Source organism: Callithrix jacchus, chromosome 8 (assembly GCF_049354715.1).
Source record: "Callithrix jacchus isolate 240 chromosome 8, calJac240_pri, whole genome shotgun sequence".
Lineage (NCBI taxonomy): Eukaryota > Metazoa > Chordata > Mammalia > Primates > Cebidae > Callithrix > Callithrix jacchus.
In genome coordinates, this window is record NC_133509.1 from 100,649,679 (window position 1) to 100,672,220 (window position 22,542).

Sequence of the window (22,542 nt, forward strand, 5' to 3'; positions counted from 1 at the left end):
CCCTGTGAAACGAAGAATCAGCAATGAGTAGTATATTTGTTCACTGTTTTACTGAACCCCTATAATACGCTGGACACAGCACAGAGCACTAGGAATACAAAGTCAAAAGATAATATGTGGCTCCTTGTCTCAGGGAGTAACCAACGGGTAGACAATATACATGTAACACATAATTACTGTATATTTAGATAAGTTTCCTGAAGGAGTCTATGTACCAGGTACTGAGAAGTCACAAAGAGGAGTATCTCCTTCAGTCAAGAGAAGGACTTCAGAAAAGAACACCAGATAATAGTTTATAACTGTAAGCTAGTCCTTTGTTGATGATATAAAAATAAATTTTTATAAGGTGGAAAAAGAAAAATAAATTATTATTCCCAGTATCTGTAACCTCAAGGTAGAAGAATTCCTCCACTGACATACTTGAGGGCAAAAGACAAGAAGCATGTTTGTGCAAAAAGTTTCATGCTCATTATGAAAGATATAAAATTTCCTTCTTCCATTATTCACTTTATTTTGTTTGTGTATGTTTTGTTTTGTTTTACATTTAGGTATCCTTTATGGAGCCATAGAGATAGGCCCAAGGGAACTCTTTTGTACATAGAGATGGGCCTGAGAGGAACTTAGGTACCTTTTAAAAAAAAATAGTGGTGGGGTTTTGCTATGTTGTCCAGGCTGGTCCTTGAACTCCTGAGCTCAAGCAATCTGCCTTCCTCAGCCTCCCAAAGTGCTGGAATTATAGGTGTGAGCCACCACACCCAGCCTTAGGTACCCTTTTGATTTTGTTCGGGAGAGAGCTGCTTTAGTTAAGAAGGCGTTAATGTTAGTGTTACTTCTTGGTAAATTTTTTTCTTTGTTTCACTGAGCATCCAAATCATTCTGACAAAGTTAAGTCTTTATTCAAGGATAAAACCTATACTGGTTTTATCAGTTCCCCCTTTCTATCACCTTCCAGCATTTCATATTTCTTTATTGCTGTTTCTGCTCCATGCCTGGGTATGCAGCTTCACAAGAATCACATTTAAACTATTTCTGGTTGTTTTCTTTTCAGAACAAATGTGACATTTTCTTCATCTCCTTGACTTTGAGCTGAAGAGGGCAAACTGTCAAAAATAATGAGGCCAAATGGATTTGAACACTGAGTATAGTCTGAAACAGTGCTCAGAGACTTTGCCTTTATAGTCATTATTACAGAAGCAATGAGGGAAAGCTCCTTGGTGGCCATGAAATGAAGAGAAACTGAATCAGCTCTTAGGGGATTAGGAAAAGTCCCAGGCATAGGTAGCACTCACTTGTTCAGGTATTTATTCACATAGCATTGTGTTGAGTGCTAGATGCTGTGATCCAAAGAAAAATAAGTCATGGTCCTAACCTCTTTTGGAATACTGTTTGGAAGACAGACATGTAAAAATGGTTCAGGGTTTCTATATAGGCACTATTATTCTTTCAGCAAATATTTATTCCTCCTCTATTATGTTCCAGATTGTCTTCTGGGTGTATAATACAGAATAAATGCCTCCTTTTCAAGGACTTATATTCCCATTAGGGATAATGCAAGTGGAGAATGGAAGCAGGCAGTACACAAACAGTAAATATATATTATATCAAGTAATAAGAGCTATGGAGAAAAATGTGGCTGATAAAAGAGATAAGGATTGCTGCACTCCTCACCAATAAGGTGATATTTAAGCAGAGATCTAAAGAAGTAAGGAATAAAACCAGGTGGACATCTAAGGGGAAAGAATGCTTTATAATGATAGCTAATATTTATTGAGCATTTACTATACCAGGTACTCTTCTAAGCACTTTACATCATTTAATGTATTACTTCTTATGAACTTCTATAAGGTAGGTAAAATTATTGTTCTTCTTTCATATAACTTCCCAAGGTTTACAGCTTATCTCTGAAGATCTAGCTCATGCACTGAGAAATGATTCCATCTATACTAGAGTACAAGTAAACCTTGAATTCAGAGTAGAATCATTGGAACGTATGATAGACTTTTTAAAAGATATCCTGGATGAATACTTTTAAACACACACTCTATCTCTAGCAAGACTACCAAAATATTGGACATCTATAAGGAATGTGCTTCCATAAATTTATTAGAATGGACTTTCTATTACTGTTGTTAGGTAAAAGTAGATGGTTCTTTAAGAAGGATGCAGGTTAAGGGAAACTGTTCTCACAAATTTTTAGAATATTCATCTCTTAACTTCTTTGTATTATTAACTTCTAATGTCAATGAAGAAGGCATTTACAAAGTCTAACCCAAATCTGAATTATCAAAAATTCTAAATTAAAAATTTTAATGTGGTTTTATCACGATATTTATATTCTAAAGGAAAAGCTCAGTGACCAAATATGAAAGCAGTTTGAAGAAACTCTTAGAAGTCACTCATTACAAAAAGAAAAAGGAGACCTCAATTTTGTCTATTTCGTGAATTGATAAAGGACATTTTGATGTTCATATGTGTGTCTTATATGTTATGCCAATAAAGTTTAATATACAGGCATTTCAGAGTGGTTTCTGCCCCATTGATGGACTTCTAAGATGCCTCATCAACTACACAATTAAATGCCGTAATTAAAGGTCTCTTTTCTGTTAGAAAGCTCTTAGTCAAAGTAGCATGTCTACCTTCTGATAGGATACTGTGTTTTCTGTGACTATCTATAAATTAATTTCTTTTTTCAGGTACCCCAATTATGAATTTATTAGTGATAACTCTATTTCTTGGTCAGCTGGACTGCACAATCGATACACAGAAAATTCACTTCGTGGAGTGATCCTGGATATACATTTTCTCTCTCAGGCAGATTTCCTTGTGTGTACTTTTTCATCCCAGGTAAGGCAGACTTCCTTGTGTGTACTTTTTCATCCCAGGTAATACCATCTCAGTAGGGTATTTTAAAATAACCAGTACTTTTTGGTTGTATAGGAGTCAAAAAAAATATTTGTATGACTGTGTGTTTTTAATGTTCATTATTGTGACTCAGGTGCAATTTTTCTGATACTCAGTAGTGATCCCTTTTGTGAAAGAAGAAAAGATCCCATAAAATAGCCATTCAAATACACTGAATATTTAGTTGTTTACAAGCAGTGGTTGACTACATCTCCACTGAACCCAGTTACTAGAGTTGTTTAAAGTACCTGGCTTGTTCACAGCATTTAACAGAAACAAGTAATTAAGCTTACTTAATACTTTCTAATTTTGCATATAGTCAATACATAACCAGAATCCATTCATTTCTACACATCAGTGCACTGATACTGAGAGGCTTAAATGCCCTAAATTTTGCCTGAGTTAATTGCTTTACAGAAAGGAGTGTAAATGTAATTCCCTTTCAAGTTCTATTACATTTCTACCAAGTGAGAAACTGTATGTTAAATTCAAGCAATACACTATCACAATTATTCTTTGAATTTAATTGTTGCAGATGATTATATTTTACAGGTTTGGTGTATGTGTTTTTATGAGTGGTCCAATCAGCTTTATATGCCGTGTGGAATATCAGTGTAACAATATTTATTGTGGATTTTATTTTGTTCTCTTATTTATGCACATATTATTGGTTAGTTCATTCAGCCAGCTGCCAAATGCTCTCAAAATTATACTAGATGCAGAGGAGATTTCAAAGGAGATTGAAGATACAGTTCTTGCCCTCATCCAGAATCTAATAAGCAAAATACACACATGAAATAACTAGAGAATAATTACCAGAACATATAAATTGGTATAAGATAAATGTATGCTTAAATGCTGAGAAGCAGAGAAAAGAATATGTTAAAAAAAAAAAAAAGCCACATCATTTTCATGAGAGTATACTTCAGAGAGTAAAAGAAATGGATACTTTTTTATTATATTACAATATATGTTGTAATGATACAATTTTTGGAAAGATACCTATCCAGGCAAAGGTTACAAATTCCTTCAATATGGAATAAGAATACAGCTTTCTACCCAAAGATAGCTGCACAGAACACATAGCAGCAATCTTAATCAGGAGGGAAAATTTCTTCAGGTTCCCATGAAGGCATCCACTATTGATGTTTCTCCCTAATTGGATTGCAGATGCTATCTTTAAGAAACTCTCATTTCCATTCTTATTGGAAGAAAGGAGCAAGGTTTATAACTACTTGGTTCCTTCCAACTGTTTTTGAGATTCTGACTATGTACCTGCCTGATCAACAGATATATGTAACTGGTAACAACCTCCAAATATTCTTGATGCTTATTGTTAGAATGAGTGAATGAAGAGTCACTTTCCCAAGTATGCCACCTTTTCTGTAGGCCTGGATTTTAGGCCTGCCTGAAGTCAGCTCCTCTAGTCCAGGTTTCTCAAACAAGGCATTATTTTGAGCCAGATAATTCTTTGTTGTGAGGAGCCGTATTGTGCACTATAGGATATTTAAGCAGCATCCCTGGCCGGTAAGACCCTCACTTCAAGTTATGACAACCAAAAATGTCTTCAGACATTGCCAGATGTCCCCTGTGGGGCAAAACTGCCCTGGATGAAAACCACTGTTCTAGTCATAAGATTCTAAAATTAAATAAATATATACATCTCTGAATGTTGACCAACCTCACATGTAGGTCGGCACTGAGACTTACAGGATTGTACTCATGTTTTGCTTTTCTTCTTTCAGCCCACCTAAGTAATAGGCTTATTCTGGAATAGAAGGAAGTTTTTTTTTCTTTACTCTTTTTTTTTTCCTTTTTGAAGTTATACTTTAGAATTTTGGATCCTCATAACTTCTTTTGACCTAGAAATCGGGATCTCTGTCACTTCATGATGGTAGAATTCTGTCCAGGAGGAGATAAAAATACCTCACATTTATATAGTGAGTAGCAGTTTGCCTAATGTGATTACCTTCATTATCGCATACCTGATTGGATGACTAACAGCTGTAGCATTTGAAATTGTAGAATAATTTCATATTCAGTGATAAATCTTTGGGCTTACTTGTACCTCAGTATTTTTTTCAAATGTTTTAGTAAAGAAGTATTTAGTAAAGTTTAATGTTTTTGCAGTGTGAGTGAAATTGATTGCAGGATTATTATATAGCTTCTCTTACCATAAACCAGAATTGGAATTGTTTAAAAATGCCTAGAAATATGTTGTCATCATTGCCAATAGAGCATAAGAAAATGTCACTGATGGGATAAAATGCCAAGCCATTGACCACGGATCACAGAACAAGAATGAGGCAACCTGTGCTGTGGAGTCAGGCTATCTATATTTGAGTCCAGCTTTGACCATTTAGTGGCTGTTTGGCCTTGAAAAAAGTACTTAGCCTGTCTCTTAACTGGTTTATTTTTCTACATGTGAAAAAATAATAGTACCTATACTATAGAGTTTTATGAGGATTAAGGAGTTATAAAAAGTAAAGCACTATGAATAGTACCTAGCAATATAGCATTAAACACATTTGCTGCTATTATTATATATATGGATAGGTAAAGTAATGTCTCTGCCTTTTAGAGAGACTCTGTAGTATTTATTTTGCAGTTCTTTTTCACATGACTTCATTTCAGACTATATGCTCTCACATTTATGAAACAAACTATTCAAGGACTTCATTAGCTCTGCTTAGGTTTATAAGTAAAACGAACGGTTAACATTCAGCATGTACATTTCTCTGGGCCAGTGTACCACCTCAACTTCATTTTGTTTAGCTTTTTGAAAGAGAATATTGCCATATGATGTGATTTTTCAGAAACAAAGTTCTTCATTCGCAAAAGGTGAGTGAAGTCCTAGTATTTCTATGGCAAATGCAAGTAAATGTGTGTGTGTTGACTTTTGGGAAATTAATCTTCAGACTTTCCTATATATGTCATAGGCATTCTAGAAAACAGAGGAAGACTAAAGCCATACATCCAGAAGAGTGACAAAAGATAAACATTGAGAATAAGTTCAGCCCAGAATAAAAACATGGATAACCAACTCTCAACTTTCTTTGATGATAATCTCATGTGCCAAGAGATGTTAGGAAGTGATACAAGTTTAATATCTCTTTCAGAATTCTTTGACAGTCTTTAAGTTTTACTCATGTAAGCTTTCTATCTCCTATACACTATCCTTTGAGTAATGTTATACCATATAACAATAGTGAAAAAGAGTTGACCTGTTGACCATGATCTATTATAGACAGTACTGCAGGAGTGAAATGCCGTGCTAGAAGGATAAATACAAGGCTGGACATTTGAAAAACTGCAGGCAAAAATGTCATGGCACCTTAATCAGAATTTCTCATAAGTTTTTAGACCCATCTTCCTCAGTCTCAGGGCTTCTAATCTTTCTTGGTTTTATATCCATAAGTGAGGTCCGGGAATTCTCTCTTCTTAAAAGATAAATTTTTAAAAGCCAACACTGTGGCTCTACTCTCTAATTTTATTACTATTATTGCTCTTAGCTTTCTGAATTCCTTCATCAGATCTGTTTCTCAAAGCCAAGTTTGTCCTAAAAGCCTCATAAATTGAATAGCACAGTCCTTAGGATTTAATATGAAAATTGGAGGCAATATTAGCATTTTTTCAGTTGCATCAGGTGAATTTTGAAAGCTATGCAATCACATTCTAAAACATTCTGCCAAATACATGAATCCTCTTCTAGGTTACTGGAAATGGCCTTTGCACAAAGCATCTCCTTTGTCACTTATTTTCTTATTTGAATCTTAAATCTGAAGCAAAGAATTTATAGTTGGAGAACAACAGCAGTTGACAGCCCAGTTGTAGATGGGCACAATATCAGCAAGGTTTTCTGAAAATACTGCTTATCGAGTTCTGGGATCAATTTTTATTTTTCTGAAATCTGACTTACGAAAATGGTTGTAGCTGCTCACTTTAAAGACTTTAACATTGTTAAAGACATTGTTTAAAGAGCAGTCAATGTTACTCAGTAGTTTCAGCCACTGGTTTATGTTTTCTACATGTGAAAAATTAATAGTACCTATAGTATAGAGTTTTTGTGAGGATTAAGGAGTTATAAAAGTCACCGTAGTACAAAATCACCTTTTTCCGCTATGGCACCTCCCTTTATGGCAGTTATTACAATACTCTCATGAGCCTCTCTGTGGTCTAATTCCAAATCCGCACACAACTCTGCTGCCCTCATGACACTTAGAATCAGAATTTGGAAGCCCAGAGGGCAAAACCGAAAACTGTGCTAACTATTCCAGACAGATGGCTCTGGATAGGAATTTCCATTGAGATTTGGCTCATGAAACAACAGTGGATACCTGTTGAGGGTACTATGGAGAAAGCACAGGGTGAAAGCCCAAGGTGTGAACTCTGTGACTACTTAAGTGCAGAAGACAAGAAAAGTATTTGCATCCACAGGGTCTCTAGCTTACAATGCTGAGTGCTGTACAATGCAGCTGTTTATCACATTAATCCTTCTGGCATTTCTCACAACAAAGAAAAGACCTTGGTCTTATTCTCCTTATTGCATAGGAAAACAAAGCAGTTCATAGGGAAAGTGCACAGATCTCTCAACCACTTCCAACTTCTCACACTAGTTGATCCTCCTGCCCTTTCTATCTATTTTGACAAATATAAGATCCTATCTGCCTTGAGAAAGTGTGGGAGGCTTATGTAAACTCAGGCTACTTCTCAGGGATGAAATTCAGACCAATGGATGCCTCCCCCTTTTTAATTTTTTTTTATATAGTCATACCTGGTTTATCCTTTGGCAGGATTTTTGCTATTACCCATTACTGTGCACTTTATGATGTACTAAAAATGATACAGTGCCATGTAAATACAGAATAAAGTGAAACATACTACATGTAGCCAGCGACTGCTTTGCAAACCATGGGCTGCTCTCAGTCATGCCACCTGTCAGCCATCAAACCTGAGTATGGACATCAGCTGCAGACTTCATTTACCTGCCATGTGATTCGAACTTGTAAACCACATGGTAGGTAAGGAAAGGAGAGTAGAAACATAGAGTGACTAAATGCAAACATTAATATTTACACTATAGACATCTTTTTAGCCTTTTGCAGCAGATTGCCCCGTGGTTGATACAGACAGTTTTTAAATTACTTCCTTAGAATGTTATATATGGATCTTAAGGGTTAAATATCACCCATTGACTTGTATCTCCATTACTGGGTTGGAGTAATATTCATTCTTTTCTTTCTTTTTTTTTTTTTTTTTTTGAGATGAAGTCTCACTCTGTCGCCTAGGCTGGAGTGCAGTGGCATGATCTTGGCTCGCTGCAACCTCCGCCTCCCAGGTTCAGGCAATTCTCCTGCCTCAGCCTCCTGAGCAGCTGGATTACAGGCGTGTGCCACCACGCCCAGCTAATTTTTGTATTTTTAGTAGAGATGAGGTTTCCCCACGTTGGTCAGGCTGGTTTCAAACTCCTGACCTTGTGATCCACCCACCTCAGCCTCCCAAAGTGTTGGGATTACAGGCATGAGCCACTGCACCCAGCCATATTCATTCAGCAGATACTTATTGAGCACCAGCTATATGTCAGGCACTATTCTAGGTGTTTATCCTGAGGGAATATATGCTCAAGAGTCTGAACGAGTTCTATTTGTGGCTCTGCCATTAACTAGTTCCTTTTTGGTTTTTATTTATTTATTTATTATTTTTTGTTTGTTGTTTTTAATTTTTTATTTTTTTATTTTTTTTATTGCATTTTAGGTTTTGGGGTACATGTGTAGAATGTGCAAAATAGTTGCATAGGTACACACATGGCAGTGTGTTTTGCTGCCTTCCTGCCCTTCACCCGCATTTGGCATTTCTCCCCAGGCTATCCCTCCCCAGCTCTGCCCCCCCACTGTCCCTCCCCATTCCCCCCAATAGACCCCGATGTGTAGTACTCCCTTCCCTGTGTCCATGTGTTCTCATTTTTCCTCACCCGCCTATGAGTGAGAATATGTGGTATTTCATTTTCTGTTCTTGTGTCAGTTTGCTGAGGATGATGTTCTCCAGATTCAACCATGTCCCTACAAAGGACGTGAACCCATCGTTTTTGATTGCTGCATAATATTCCATGGTGTATATGTGCCACATTTTCCCAGTCCAGTCTATCATCGATGGGCATCTGGGTTGGTTCCAGGTCTTTGCTATTGTAAACAGTGCTGCAATGAACATTCGTGTGCATGTGTCCTTATAGTACAACGATTTATAGTCCTTTGGATATATACCCAGTAATGGGATTGCTGGGTCAAATGGAATTTCTATTTCTAAGGCCTTGAGGAATTGCCACACTGTCTTCCACTATAGTTGAACTAATTTACACTCCCACCAACAGTGTAAAAGTGTTCCTATTTCTCCACATCCTCTCCAGCATCTGTTGTCTCAGGATTTTTTAATGATCGCCATTCTAACTGGCGTGAGATGGTATCTCAGTGTGATTTTGATTTGCATCTCTCTAATGACCAGTAATGATGAGCATTTTTTCATATGTCTGTTGGTCTCATGTATATCTTCTTTTGTAAAGTGTCTGTTCATATATCCCTTGCCCATTTTTGAATGGGCTTGTTTGTTTTTTTCTTGTAAATCTGTTTGAGTTCTTTGTAAATTCTGGATATCAGCCCTTTGTCAGATGGGTAAACTGCAAAAATTTTTTCTCATTCTGTTTGTTGCCTATTCACTCTAGTGACTGTCTATTCTGTGGTTTTGGGGTAGAGAGTTCTGTAAATGTCTATCAGGTTTGCTTGTTCCAGGTCTGAGTTCAAGTCCTAGATATCCTTGTTAATTTTCTGTCTGGTTGATCTAATATTGACAGTGGAGTGTTAAAGTCTCCCACTATTATTGTGTGGGAGTCTAAGTCTCTTTGTAAGTTGTTAAGAACTTGCCTTATATATCTGGGTGCTCCTGTATTGGGTCCATATATATTTAGGATCGTTATCTCTTCTTGTTGTATCGATCCTTTTACCATTATGTAATGGCCTTCTTTGTCTCTTTTGATCTTTGTTGCTTTAAAATCTATATTATCAGAGACGAGAATTGCAACTCCTGCTTTTGTTTGCTCTCCATTTGCTTGGTAAATCTTCCTCCATCCCTTTATTTTGAGCCTTTGTGTGTCCTTGCATATGAGATGGGTTTCCTAGATACAGCACACCAATGGGTTTTGGATTTTTATCCATTTTGCCAGTCTGTGTCTTTTGATTGGTGCATTTAGCCCATTTACATTTAGGGTTAATATTGTTATGTGTGAATTTGATACTGCCATTTTGATGCTAGCTGGCTGTTTTGCCCATTAGTTGATTCAGGTTCTTCTTTTTGTTGATGCTCTTTAGCATTTGGTATGTTTTTAGAATGACTGCTACTGGGTGTTCCTTTCTATGTGTAGTGCCTCTTTCAGGAGCTCTTGTAAAGCAGGCCTGGTGGCTACAAAATCTCTGAGTACTTGCTTGTTTGCAAAGGATTTTATTTTTCCCTCACTTATGAAGCTCACTTTGGCTGGATATGAAATTCTGGGTTGAAAGTTCTTTTCTTTAAGGATGTTGAATATTGGCCCCCACTCTCTTCTGGCTTGTAGGGTTTCTGCCGAGAGATCTGCTGTGAGTCTGATGGGCTTCCCTTTGTGGGTGACCCAACATTTCTCTCTGGCTGCCCTTAGTATTTTCTCCTTCATTTCAACCCTTGTGAATCTGACAATTATGTGCCTTGGGGTTGCTTTTCTTGTGGAATATCTTTGTGGTGTTCTCTGTATTTTCTGCAGTTGAGTGTTGGCCTGTCTTGCTAGGTGGGGGAAATTTTCCTGGATAATGTCCTGAAGAGTATTTTCCAGCTTGGATTCATTCTCTTCGTCACATTCTGGTACACCTATCAAACGTAGGTTAGGTCTCTTCACATAATCCCACATTTCTTGGAGACCTTGCTCATTTTTTTTTTTTGCACTTTTTTCTCTAATCTTGGTTTCTCGTTTAATTTCATTGAGTTGATCTTCGACTTCTGATGTTCTTTCTTCTGCTTGGTCAATTTGGCTGTTGAAACTTGTGCATGCTTCGCAAAGTTCTCATGTTGTGTTTTTCAGCTCCTTCAATTCATTCATACTCCTCTCTAAGTTGTCCATTCTTGTTATAATTTCCTCGAATATTTTTTCCAATCTCTTTTCGAGGTTCTTAGTTTCTTTGCATTGATTTAGAACATGTTCTTTTAGCTCACAGAAGTTTCTCATTATCCACCTTCTGAAGTCTAATTCCGTCATTTTGTCACACTCATTCTCTGTCCAGCTTTGTTCCCTTGCTGGTGAGGAGTTTTGGTCCTTTGAAGGAGGCGAGGTGTTTTGGTTTCGGGTGTTTTCTTCCTTTTTGTGCTGGTTTCTTCCCATCTTTGTGGATTTATCCACCTGTCGTCTGAGTAGTTGCTGGCTTTTTGATTGGGTCTCTGAGTGTACGCCCAAATTGTTGATGCTGAAGTATTTCTGTTACTTAGTTTTCTTTCTAACAGTCTAGCCCCTCTGCTGTACGACTGCTGAGGTCAACTCCAGCCCCTGCTGCTGTGGGCTCCGCCCTGCCATCCTGGGCTCCGCCCTGTTGCCTCCATCCTGGGCTCTGCCCTGCTGTTGTGGGCTCTGCCCTGTTGGCGGAGTCTCTCCATTGTAGCAGGTTGCCTTGGCAATGGCAGGCTGCATCAGCAATGGGCATGTACCTCAGTAGGGGCGGAAGACGCCCGTCTCCCACAAAGCTGCACCGTCCTAGATTCAGCTGTGCCTGCGGTGAAACTCTCAACCCCAAGCATTTCCCATGGACGTTTTGTTTGTCCCTGTGGGGGTGGGACCTGCCGAGCCTGATCACTTGGCTCCCTGCCTCAGAGCCCTTTCTCCCTCTTATTTTATTTTTTTTTAATTTGAACGGTTGACTCTCTCCCAGGGGTTTTAGTCGCCTGCTGGTAAGGCACCGGGATCTGTGTGATTTCCCGTGCAGCGGCCCACTGCACTGGCTCAAATGTCGCTTCCCGGGAATCTCCTTGTCTGGCTCACTGTCCAAGTCCTGTTTAATCAGATGGATATGCTAATCTGCCCTCCCAAATGTCAGATTGCCAGTTTAACAGGGCACTCAGATCAGTGCGTTTTGTGCGGGGTGCCGCTGCGCTGCGGCGCCGGCCGTTTGCCGGGAGTGCTGAGCTGGCTTCCCCTGTCTCTCCAACACCTGGTAATTTCCCCATTCTGTGGGAAACAAAGATCCTTCTGGAAATGCGGCTAGGACTCACCCTCTGCGCGTTCGTTCATGGAGAGCTGCAATCCGGAGTTGTTCCTACTGCACCATCTTGGAAAACCCCCTTATTTATTTATTTTTTTAATTACTCTTTCTGTGGCATAGCTTCTTCATCTGTAAAAAAATAATAGTACTTCACAGATTTGTCCTAATAGTTAAATTAGATGAGGTGAGGGAAGAGTACACTGTTATAACAGTGCCTAGGATATAATCAGTGCTCATTAAGTTCAGTTGGTATCCTTAACAGTCATGAGAAAAATAAAGGGCCACACCTGTGTGGCACTGATACGCTTACAGAGGCCTAGAGTCACATTTGTCATTTTTCTATTGGCCCATCTCAGTGTCTGAAATCTCTACTATTATTATAATAGTTATTTCTTCGGTTTAAGAAAACAGTTGTGTTATCCACCAAGGCTAACTAACACATGAACAACTCTTGATACCAAAATATACACTAATTATTAGGATTATCCCCAGAAGAAATAGATCCCTAAGGGTGTGGGACAAGTGCGATATTGTATTTACAAGAGTAAGACATTTAAGTGTGAAAAGGAGGAAACACATAAGCGTTCATTGTCACTGTAAAGATCGTGGTCAGCTTGAGTAATAGAAGGTCTTGGATTCCTGGCTAGGGAAGAGTGAAGAGTGTGTGAAGACACCTACAAGACTTTCAGGTTTACCCAAGGCTGTCTTTGGCTTTATGCTCTATCTTTCTGGTGTTACAATATAAACATGGAAAATAGGATTTACAAGAGAAAATATGTATAGTGGTTACAAGCATATGCAGACTACCTGGGTTCCAACCTGAATATACCACTTATTAGTATAACCTTGAGCAATGCCGTAACTTCCCTTTGACATCTGTAAAATGAACATAATGATAGATTTCATGGGGATGCTGAAAGTAATCTAATTATATTAGATAATACCTAAAAACAATGTCTGACAGTTAGCAAAAGCCCAGTTAATATTATTAGCTCCTATCACTGTTATCGTAGTTTGCTATTATTGCAGCTGCTTTAATTATTTCATTTCTTATTTTCCTGAGTCCCACTTAATTTTGCTTGCCTTGTATGAGCCTTTGGCTGAATTTGAAGTTCAAAACTTCCAGATCTTTTTGATCCCTATTTTATTATAGTCTCAGTATTCTACCAATGATCTGAATTGTAAAATGACATTGCCACTATAACCTTTGTTGGTGAATTAATAAATTTGAAAGCAAAGTTTTAATTATTTTAGTTCTATGTCTAGTTGAAATTCTATCACTAAAATTTGTGCAAATCACTTAATTGCCTTGTGTTGTAGTTGCCTAACTGCAAAATTAAAAATACTGTCTAAATGTAGTTTCATTTGCAAATTATAGCACTTGAGAATTGCCCCTCAAGTTTCTGAAATTCAGATTCTCTAAGTTGAGAAGATGATTAACCTAATCAGATTTCATTTGATAAAGAGTTAAGAATAGGCATCTCCATTTGTATTAGTCTGTTCCTGCATTGCTAAGAAGTACCTGAGACTGGGCAATTTATAAAGAAAAGTGTTTTAACTGGTTTAACTGGCTCATGGTTCTGCAGGCTATACAGGAAGCGTGATGCTGGGGAGGTCTCAGGCAACTTACAGTCATGGTGGCCAAACAGGGAGCCAGCACTTCACATGGCTGGAGCAGGAGGAAGAGACCAGGGAGTTGCCACATACTTTTAAACAACTGGATCTCATAAGAACTCACTATTGTGACCACAGCATCAAGGGATGATGGTTTTAAACCATGAGAAACTGTCCCCATGATCCAGTCATCTCCCACCAGACCACATCTCCAACATAAAAATTACAATTCAACATGAGATTCAGGCGGGTTACACAGATCCAAAGCGTGTCACCATTCAAGTTTTTAATCTTCATAAATGCCAAGATTTTAAAAGACTGCTGGGTAATCCTAAATTGCTCCACTGAGCAGATTAACAATTACTATGAATAGCATCATTTTAAACAAATGCAAAAGTATTGGTGTAATGACAATAAAATGTTATTAAACAAGATGACCACAACTGGAGATTTGGGAAAATTTCATCTAAGTTGAGTTCTCTATTCACAATGTATAAATTGCTTAAATTTTATCCCTTTATGGTGATAGTTTAGTTTAACTATATTTCTAAGCATTAACCTCAAGCATTGAAGCTCAGAGTGTGGAATTTCACCCGCTATTCAGTGGGCAGAGAAGGTATTCTTTGGACATCAGGATCTTTTAAGTAGCCTTAAAACTATAGTAATCTGGGTGATGCATTTCCTCAAAGGCTAGCCCAGCTTATGTCATCCAAGCATGCCACTCTCTATAGAGCACACTTAAAACTTTTTAGAACAGAAATGGCAGATGTGTTTTAGCTCACTTGCCAGTGCTTGTTGATTGTCAGTAATTACATGAGTCTCTCTTGAAAACAGTTCTGACCCCAAGTTATAAATTAGCAGACAAGAATGTGTGATTAACAGTGTATGAAGGAAAGGGACCATCAGCATTTTTGTTAAGTTTTTTTTAATCCTAATCCTAAACCTCAGATTCTTTAAGGTCACAAACTATGTCGGACTCACTTTGGTATCACAGCTACCTAGCTTGGACCACTGTGTGTGTACTTAATAAATGTTTATTAAAATTAACTAATTCATATTCTTAAATTATTTTGTACTATATATAGATTTTAATTATAATACTCTTTCATGTTTTTTTTTATTTAAAAAAAGAATCCAGGCCGGGCACAGTGGCTCAAGCCTGTAATCCCAGCACTTTGGGAGGCCGAGGCAGGTGGATCATGAGGTCAAGATATCGAGACCATCCTGGTCAAAATGGTGAAACCCCGTCTCTACTAGGGATACAAAAAATTAGCTGGGCATGGTGGCGCGTGCCTGTAATCCCAGCTACGGAGGAGGCTGAGGCAGGAGAATTGCCTGAACCCAGGAGGCGGAGGTTGCCGTGAACCGAGATCGCGCCATTACACTCCAGCCTGGGTAACAGGAGTGAAACTCCGTCTCAAAAAAAAAGAATCCAAATACAGAGATGAAAAATGACTTGTACCATATTCTGAGAGCACATGGACTGAAAGCTTGTGACTAGAATCCACTACTTTTCAACCTCTTACTCCTGGAGCCCATCCTGTTGGCCAAGGGCTTTTAGATTGCTGTGAAGGAGAGCTTTTATATACTAACAATTTTTTTTTATTTTTTCCCAAGGTCTGTCGAGTTGCTTATGAAATCATGCAAACACTGCATCCTGATGCCTCTGCAAACTTCCATTCTTTAGATGACATCTACTATTTTGGGGGCCAGAATGCCCACAACCAAATTGCCATTTATGCTCACCAACCTCGAACTGCAGATGAAATTCCCATGGAACCTGGTGATATCATTGGTGTGGCTGGAAATCATTGGGATGGCTATTCTAAAGGTGTCAATAGAAAACTGGGAAGGACGGGCCTATATCCCTCCTACAAAGTTCGAGAGAAGATAGAAACGGTCAAGTACCCCACATATCCTGAGGCTGAGAAATAAAGCTCAGATGGAAGAGATAGACAACCAAATTCAGTTGAAACCATTTGAGCCAAACTGTAGATGAAGAGGGCTCTGATCTAACGGAATAAGGTTAAATGAGTAGATATCCTCAGCACGAAGAGCAGCTGGGAAGTGACAGAGGCTTCAGTTGGTGGAATTCCTCTTTAACAAGGGCTGTAATGCCCTCAAACCCATGCACAGTACAATAATGTACTCACATATAACATGCAAACAGGTTGTTTTCTACTTTGTCCCTTTCTTTCAATACGTCCCCATAAGACAAACACTGCCATATTGTGTATTTAAGTGACACAGACATTTTGTGTGAGACTTAAAACATGGTGCCTATATCTGAGAGACCTATGTGACCTATTAAGAAGACCTGAACAGCTCCCTACTCTGAGGAAGTTGATTCTTAGTTGGTGGTGGTATTGTGACCACTGAATTCACTCCAGTCAACAGATTCAGAATGAGAATGGACGTTTGTTTTTGTTTTTGTTTTTCCTTTATAAGGTTGTCTGGTTTTGTTTTTGGGTTTTTTTTTTTTTTTTAATAATTGCATCAGTTCATTGACCTCATCATTAATAAGTGAAGAATACATCAGAAAATAAAGTATTCACTCTCCACTAGAAAATTTTGTAAAACAATGCCATGAACAAATTCTTTAGTACTCAATGTTTCTGGACATTCTCTTTGATAACAAAAAATAAATTTAAAAAAGAAATTTTGTAAAGTTTCTAGAATTTTGTATCATTCAATGATATGGTGATAGCTTTATAGTAGAAGAACTATGATAAAAAACGGAACTTTTTAGTTTTTCAGCTTTTTTACTTTGTTTTTTTTTTTTCCTGTTTCTGGTGTAGTAACTAATTCTTAACTCAGAGACATTAGTCCATTTTAATACTGAAAACCAATTTTCAGTGGTACACCTTACAAAATTGCTAAGAACACTCTTTGGGAGCTTTCATTTTCTTATTTTGTACACTGTTTTAATTGAGTGAAATAATCATACTCCTTGCTCCCAGAGAAGCTCCATTTCTAAAACTATTTCAGGTTTGTTTGGTCATCTTTCTTACTGTATTTATTATCGCTTTTTGTGTGTAGGGTCTTGTTTTATCCAGGAACCAGTTTCTGCCCTAGCCTATCATGTCCTGCTTTTGAGAGTACCAGGAATCTTTGGGATTGGGAAGCTGGCTGTTTCTGAAGTATATGTCTCATAGTATGTAGAACTTGGTGACCAAGGGAGAAGAGGGACCAGTGGGAGACTCCCAATGGATTGAATCTTGGGATTATCTCTTCCAAATACTTCCATGTTAGATTCACTTCAGAAAATAAGACTTTGATGGTTTGTCTCTGAACATCACTTTTCTCCTCATAAAAACACTCCCTTATTTTATGTAGCCTGCTTCCTACAGATGCCTGGCGGGAGTTACTACATTCTAAAAGAAAAATTTGATCTATGTAGAACGAGTATCAGGCCTGGTGTTAAGTATCAGGGATCCTAGGCAGAAAAGCTGTTATTCCTGGCCTTCACCAAATGAAAATACTGTATATAAAATCTCACCACCAAACTTAACTGAATTCCTTTTCTCAACTCAAGCCTCCCAAAGAAAAAAGAAATTAACAGCCTACAGTGTCAGCAAGCAATCTCCCATTTAGTTTTGGTTACAAGTAGAAGTCATCTGAAACAGTCTCCAACTGAGCAGAGGTAATTTTGAATATAAGTTATTTTGCAACTTGCATCTTATATGTCATTGGAACATCAGTAACTGTGGATCTGATTGTGTCCTTATAGAAGATCCAAAGGTAAATTTAGTCTCTGCATTCTAAGTTGACCTAGTTCTAGGCGTGAAAGGACCAAAGAACAAATATGAAAGAAATGAGCATTTCCCAAAGGGAGTTGAAGACTTAAATTTGAAATTTATCTTTCAGTTCTAGAATTTCTTCTTAATTCTATATATTTCTACTAAGGTTACTTATTCACCACAAGCATGTTTTCATTGAACATAGTTATAACTGCTTTAAAATTCTTTTCTGGTAAATTTGACATCTGGATAATCTTATAATTGGTCTCCATTGTTTATCTTCACAGAATGGTCAGATTTTGGGGGGAGGTCCCTCATATATTGAATGATTGAGATTGTGTCTGAACATTGTAAATGTTTATGTGTGGATTCTGTTATATTGCTCTCAAAAGTGCTATGAGATACGTATGTATATATATATAACTGTGTTAGCAGGCATTTAACTTTCTTGGACCCAAATTGTAAACTGTGACTTGGTCAGCAACTGAAAATCTCAATTCAGTTCTTTTGTCTTTAGCTGGAGTCTATGCTGCACATAGTTCGGGGCTCAGCCAGAGAGATGGATAGAATTTATGTGCAAAATTCGTGGTGCTTTTTCTTTGGCTCCCTTTCTTCTGAGATTCCCCCACCTCACTTTCCAGCAACTGTGTTTGCTCTGGTTCTTAGACCAGAAAGACTGCAGTTTTCTTTCAGCCCAAAAGCTATACAACAGGAAACTAACCTTGTGCCATTCCCTTCTTTAAAATTTCAACCTCTTTTCAGAATTTGCCTCTGTTATTATTCAGTCTCCTAACGTCTTGTATTTTTTTGTATGTTGTGGAAAGTTTATAGTTGTTATCTGTTGGAATATTGGTTCAGTGGGTGTTTACTCTTCCATTAACTTAAGAGGAAAAAACAGCAGGGGAGAGAAGCTTAGTCTTGTGAAGGCCCTGTGTAGACTCTGACCTCAGTAGCTAAGTAGCCAGTAGCGGAAGCACCAAGCAGGAAGATGAAGAAATAAGCAAACTGTTAAACCTGCACTTGTGAAGGGCTAATGAATACTGTTGACCACATCTTTCTGAATAGCCTTTCAGAGCCACTTTTTTCGTAAATCATCATGTACATGATGGTGATTCGTTCTATACATGTTGCCATTTTGAGAAGGCTGACATTTTTCTTACCACTATTGTGATTTCCCTATTCTAAGACCCGGGTACTTAAAAACTCTCCTGCATGATTTTGAATTGAGTGGCCACTGCTAGATTAGGATTTGGGTCTTTTCCTTGTTGAAAGACCTATTTCTGGGAGACTTGCCTGGAATCAAATTATTAGCATGGGCTTATTGAATGTGGGTAACAGAATCTGCTTATTAATGACAAAGCAATTACGAAAGATCTTACCAAGGCTTTCCTAGTTCTTCCACTCAAGTCTGATTTAGTGCTCAGCTGGGCACTTAACGAATTCATGCCTGTTGGGAAAGCCCTAATCCAGGGTTTCATTGTACCTAAAAAGAGACTAGTTGCTTTTCTGTCCCAGCTTTAGTTTTGTTGTTGTTATATAGAGCCAATCCTGTTTACTGGATTGCCTCTTAATAAGTTGTGAAGATGAACAGCCCCAGCTCCTGAGGGAGTTGAGGGTTAAAAGAGAAAACACATTTAAAAAGCGACCTCATACAGTGATTATTGTCATCATTATTTAGTTCTGAGAGAAGACAGTCACTGTACATTCAGTGAGCAGGAAAAAGTGTTGGGGTCTAAATGGTGCATGTAGAAGAGTCTCTTCTGCCTCATTGAGAGCACATCTCTCAAGGGAAAAAGATACTTCATTTGTACTCCCAGGCAACTGCAGTAGGTTCCATATACCTGTACATCATGGACATGTGGCTTGAGGATTGGTGAAACTGGGAACTTGGCTATAATACCCTAATTTATGTCAGATAGACTGCATGGAATTTTTAAAGTGCACTGGTCAGATAGGAGCACAAAGAATTTTTGTATAAACTTACTGGTTCCTAGCACCAGTCTCTCTCATGGACACCTGGAAGAGCTGTTCCAGCATCACAGGCCTCAGAAAGTTTGCACTTTGAGTTCCTGGCTTGTCTTACCTCCCTATTGATTTGCAGCCCTTAAGAATTTCCGGCCAAGTAAAGAAATGGAACATAATGAGTGCAGAGGCAGAAGGCCCAGTGTTCTGTTTTGTTTTTCCTCATCATAGTGCCTATAAGCAGGTAATATCCCTGTATTTCAGGTTCTTCAGGGAAAAAGCAACAGTTCTCATTGAAGATCACTGACTGAAATTTAGACTGTCTGGCTTCTGATTTTGATATTGCCATTAAATGGGGACAGGCCAAACAGTTTTCTCAGAACTTCCTTTTCTTCATAAGTGAAAGGAATTGGTTGGATTTATTCAGCTTTTGCAAATTTGGTTTACTGGTTCAGTTTCACATGTCTCAAGGGGGTAGCTTCTACTCAGCCTCAGCTGATTGTTGTTCTAAGGACATAATATGGACAGATATTTCTGTTTTTCCAGATAAGCAAAATCTGGTGGATCTTTCTGTGCAAAATCTTCAGATTTTGAAGTGTCAGCAACTAATTTTAAAATACATAAACACACTTGCACATGTATGTTTATAGCAGTTCCCAATTCTGAATGCGGAACCAACCTAAGTGCCCATCAACTAATGAGTGGATAAAAAAATTGTGGCATATATATATACCATGGAATACCAGTTAGCCATTAAAAGGAACAAAATAATGTCTTTTGCATTATTCTAAGTGAAGAAACATAGGAATGGAAAACCAAAAATGATATGTTCTTACTTAAAAGTGAGAGCTAAATTATTCCCTTACATTGGAAGAAGAAATAGCTTTCATCTCCTGATTCTTCAAGTTGTCGATTAGTACAGAAAGGCATATAGAGTGATATAATGGACTTTAGAGACCCAGAAAGAAGAGGGTGGGAGGGGGCTAGGGATAAAAAAACTGCATGTTAGGTACAATGTACACTACCTGGGTGACAAGTCCACTAAAATCTCAGAGTTCACCACTATATAATTCATCCATGTAACAGTAAACCACTGTACCCTAAAAGCTATTGAGATAAAAATGCAAAGCAAATTGATATGTACTGTAAATATAAATTATTCATCAGATTGGTTAATATAGAAATTAGCATAAAGAATGTAAAATGTATTTTTGGTACATTGGGTTAAATAACATTATATAAATGACCCATTAAAATTTTTTTAAAATAAAAATTAAGATTTTGTCTCTGGAAAGGATTGGTAAGATGGGTAACAACTGCATAATGCTTTCAAATTCAGTTGCTGCACATGTCCCAATTCCTTAGAAATGCCTGCTTAGCTGGCTGTCATCCTGGGCTCTGAAGTAATAATATGCCAAAAAAATAGTAACAGTATGTTATGAAGCTCATAGGCTACACTCCACTCAGATTTGGCCTTAAGGACCTCTAGTGTGTAACAAGGGTTAGGTAACTTCTAAGTTCTCTTCCAGCCCCTCTAAGGTCAGGGTAGAGCTGAGACTGTAACAAGGTCATATGTGGTGCCAGTGTGCAGCTGCCTGGATTAGGAACCTGGGTGGCTGGATCTGGTTGCAAGAGGAACAAGGGCCTATTTTTGTTAGAGCAGCTGACTAGGTCTTTTTCTAGACCTCAGTTACAATAAGAGTAACTTAATTCCTTACCTAATTAACAGGCTGTTTAAACTCATCTGTTTATATTTAGAAACTAGTTTTGTTGTTTGTTTTCTTTCCCACCTTTGTTTCCTGGTAAAGTTTCATTAGTAGAATCACAGCTTTGTTTCAACTAAGAGAAGAGGGATTTGTGAGCACAAAAGCTAAGAGAACTGAGGTGTCGTTATCTTCTTGGGGGCCAAGAGTGGAGACGATATCCCCCTCTGGGCCAGACTGGATTTTCCCATACCATTCAGGAAATCAAAACAAGTGTGAATGAGTACTCACCATGATGAGTCCCATCTGGTCTATTTCATTGTTTTTTAAGTGATATTCAAAAACACTGGAAATTGTTTGCAAACATACTGCACCACTGATTGCCACACAGTGGCAATCATACCACCAAGAATGGGAATATCTTACATGTGTTACGTTTAAAGAACAAGGAGTTTGAAATCAGCTCTAACTTCAAGTTTGGCTTCACACCTTTTGAGCATCAACAGGTTCCAACAAGTTATGCTCTTTCAAGAAATTCCTGTTGATAATTCCAATAACCAGAATTCTGTAAGTCAGTCATTGGCAAGCTGTGCCCACTTGCTTGTTTTTTAAGTAAAGTTTTATTGAAATATAACTGTACCCATTCACTTACTTATTGACTGTGGCTACTTTGGAGGCAAAGCCTAAAATATTTACTATCTGTCCTTTTACAAAAGATGTTTGCTGACCCCTGGTATAAGGATTCAAATTGATAATCCAAAAGGGTTTAACATCACAAAACACTGACAGTCATCACAGAAAAATTTGATAGTGGTGGTAGTGTGTTAGGGCCCTTGCTAATCTGTATGGTGCCTTTGTGAAAATTGGATAAAGATGCTCTTAAGTTATTGTAATCTATTAATTTTTAACAAAATCAGTAAAACTCTTACTGCCATCCACCAGAAAATTGCTCAATAAATATGTAAATCATCAATATCTACAATATGAATTGCACTTCCCTGTATAACCACATGCAGGAGTTTCACTACTGTAGTGTGATCTGGTAAAAAAAGAATACTGCACTTCTTTAGACTTAAATTCTGCTTCCAGCTCTGAAACTGACCTGTTGTTATCTTAGGCAAACTATATAATGTGCCTAGGCCTCAGTTTTTCTTACCTTTAAAATGGAGGTAACTTCTAGTTGTTTTGAGATAAAACAGACATAAAATTGCTTTGTAAAGGCTATCAGCTCTGCAAAAGCAATCATGTTTTGGACAATTTCTATAGTTCCAGGACTATAATTGGTCTTGAAGAGAATGAAATCAGTCTAAGGAGCTTACAGTGTAACTAGAAAGTTGTGCCCATATGATCTGCACT

General features: G+C 37.9%; 1 protein-coding gene across 50 annotated transcripts in view; it reads left to right on the top strand.

Moving 5' to 3' along the window:
• The window catches only part of FUT8 (fucosyltransferase 8), a 351,449-nt gene extending 335,009 nt beyond the window's left edge, over window positions 1-16,440 (top strand). For 26 of the 50 annotated variants that reach the window (XM_078335143.1, XM_078335144.1, XM_078335148.1 and 23 more), the window contains 2 exons: window positions 2,694-2,844; window positions 15,399-16,440. In XM_078335143.1, the coding sequence (XP_078191269.1) occupies window positions 2,694-2,844; window positions 15,399-15,716 (469 nt within the window). In that variant the 3' untranslated portion in view covers window positions 15,717-16,440. Of the gene's footprint in view, window positions 1-2,693; window positions 2,883-15,398 lie in introns of all 50 variants that reach the window. The other 24 variants (XM_078335167.1, XM_078335160.1, XM_078335162.1 and 21 more) reach the window with 3 other exon arrangements.
• The last annotated feature ends 6,102 nt before the right edge of the window (window positions 16,441-22,542 follow it).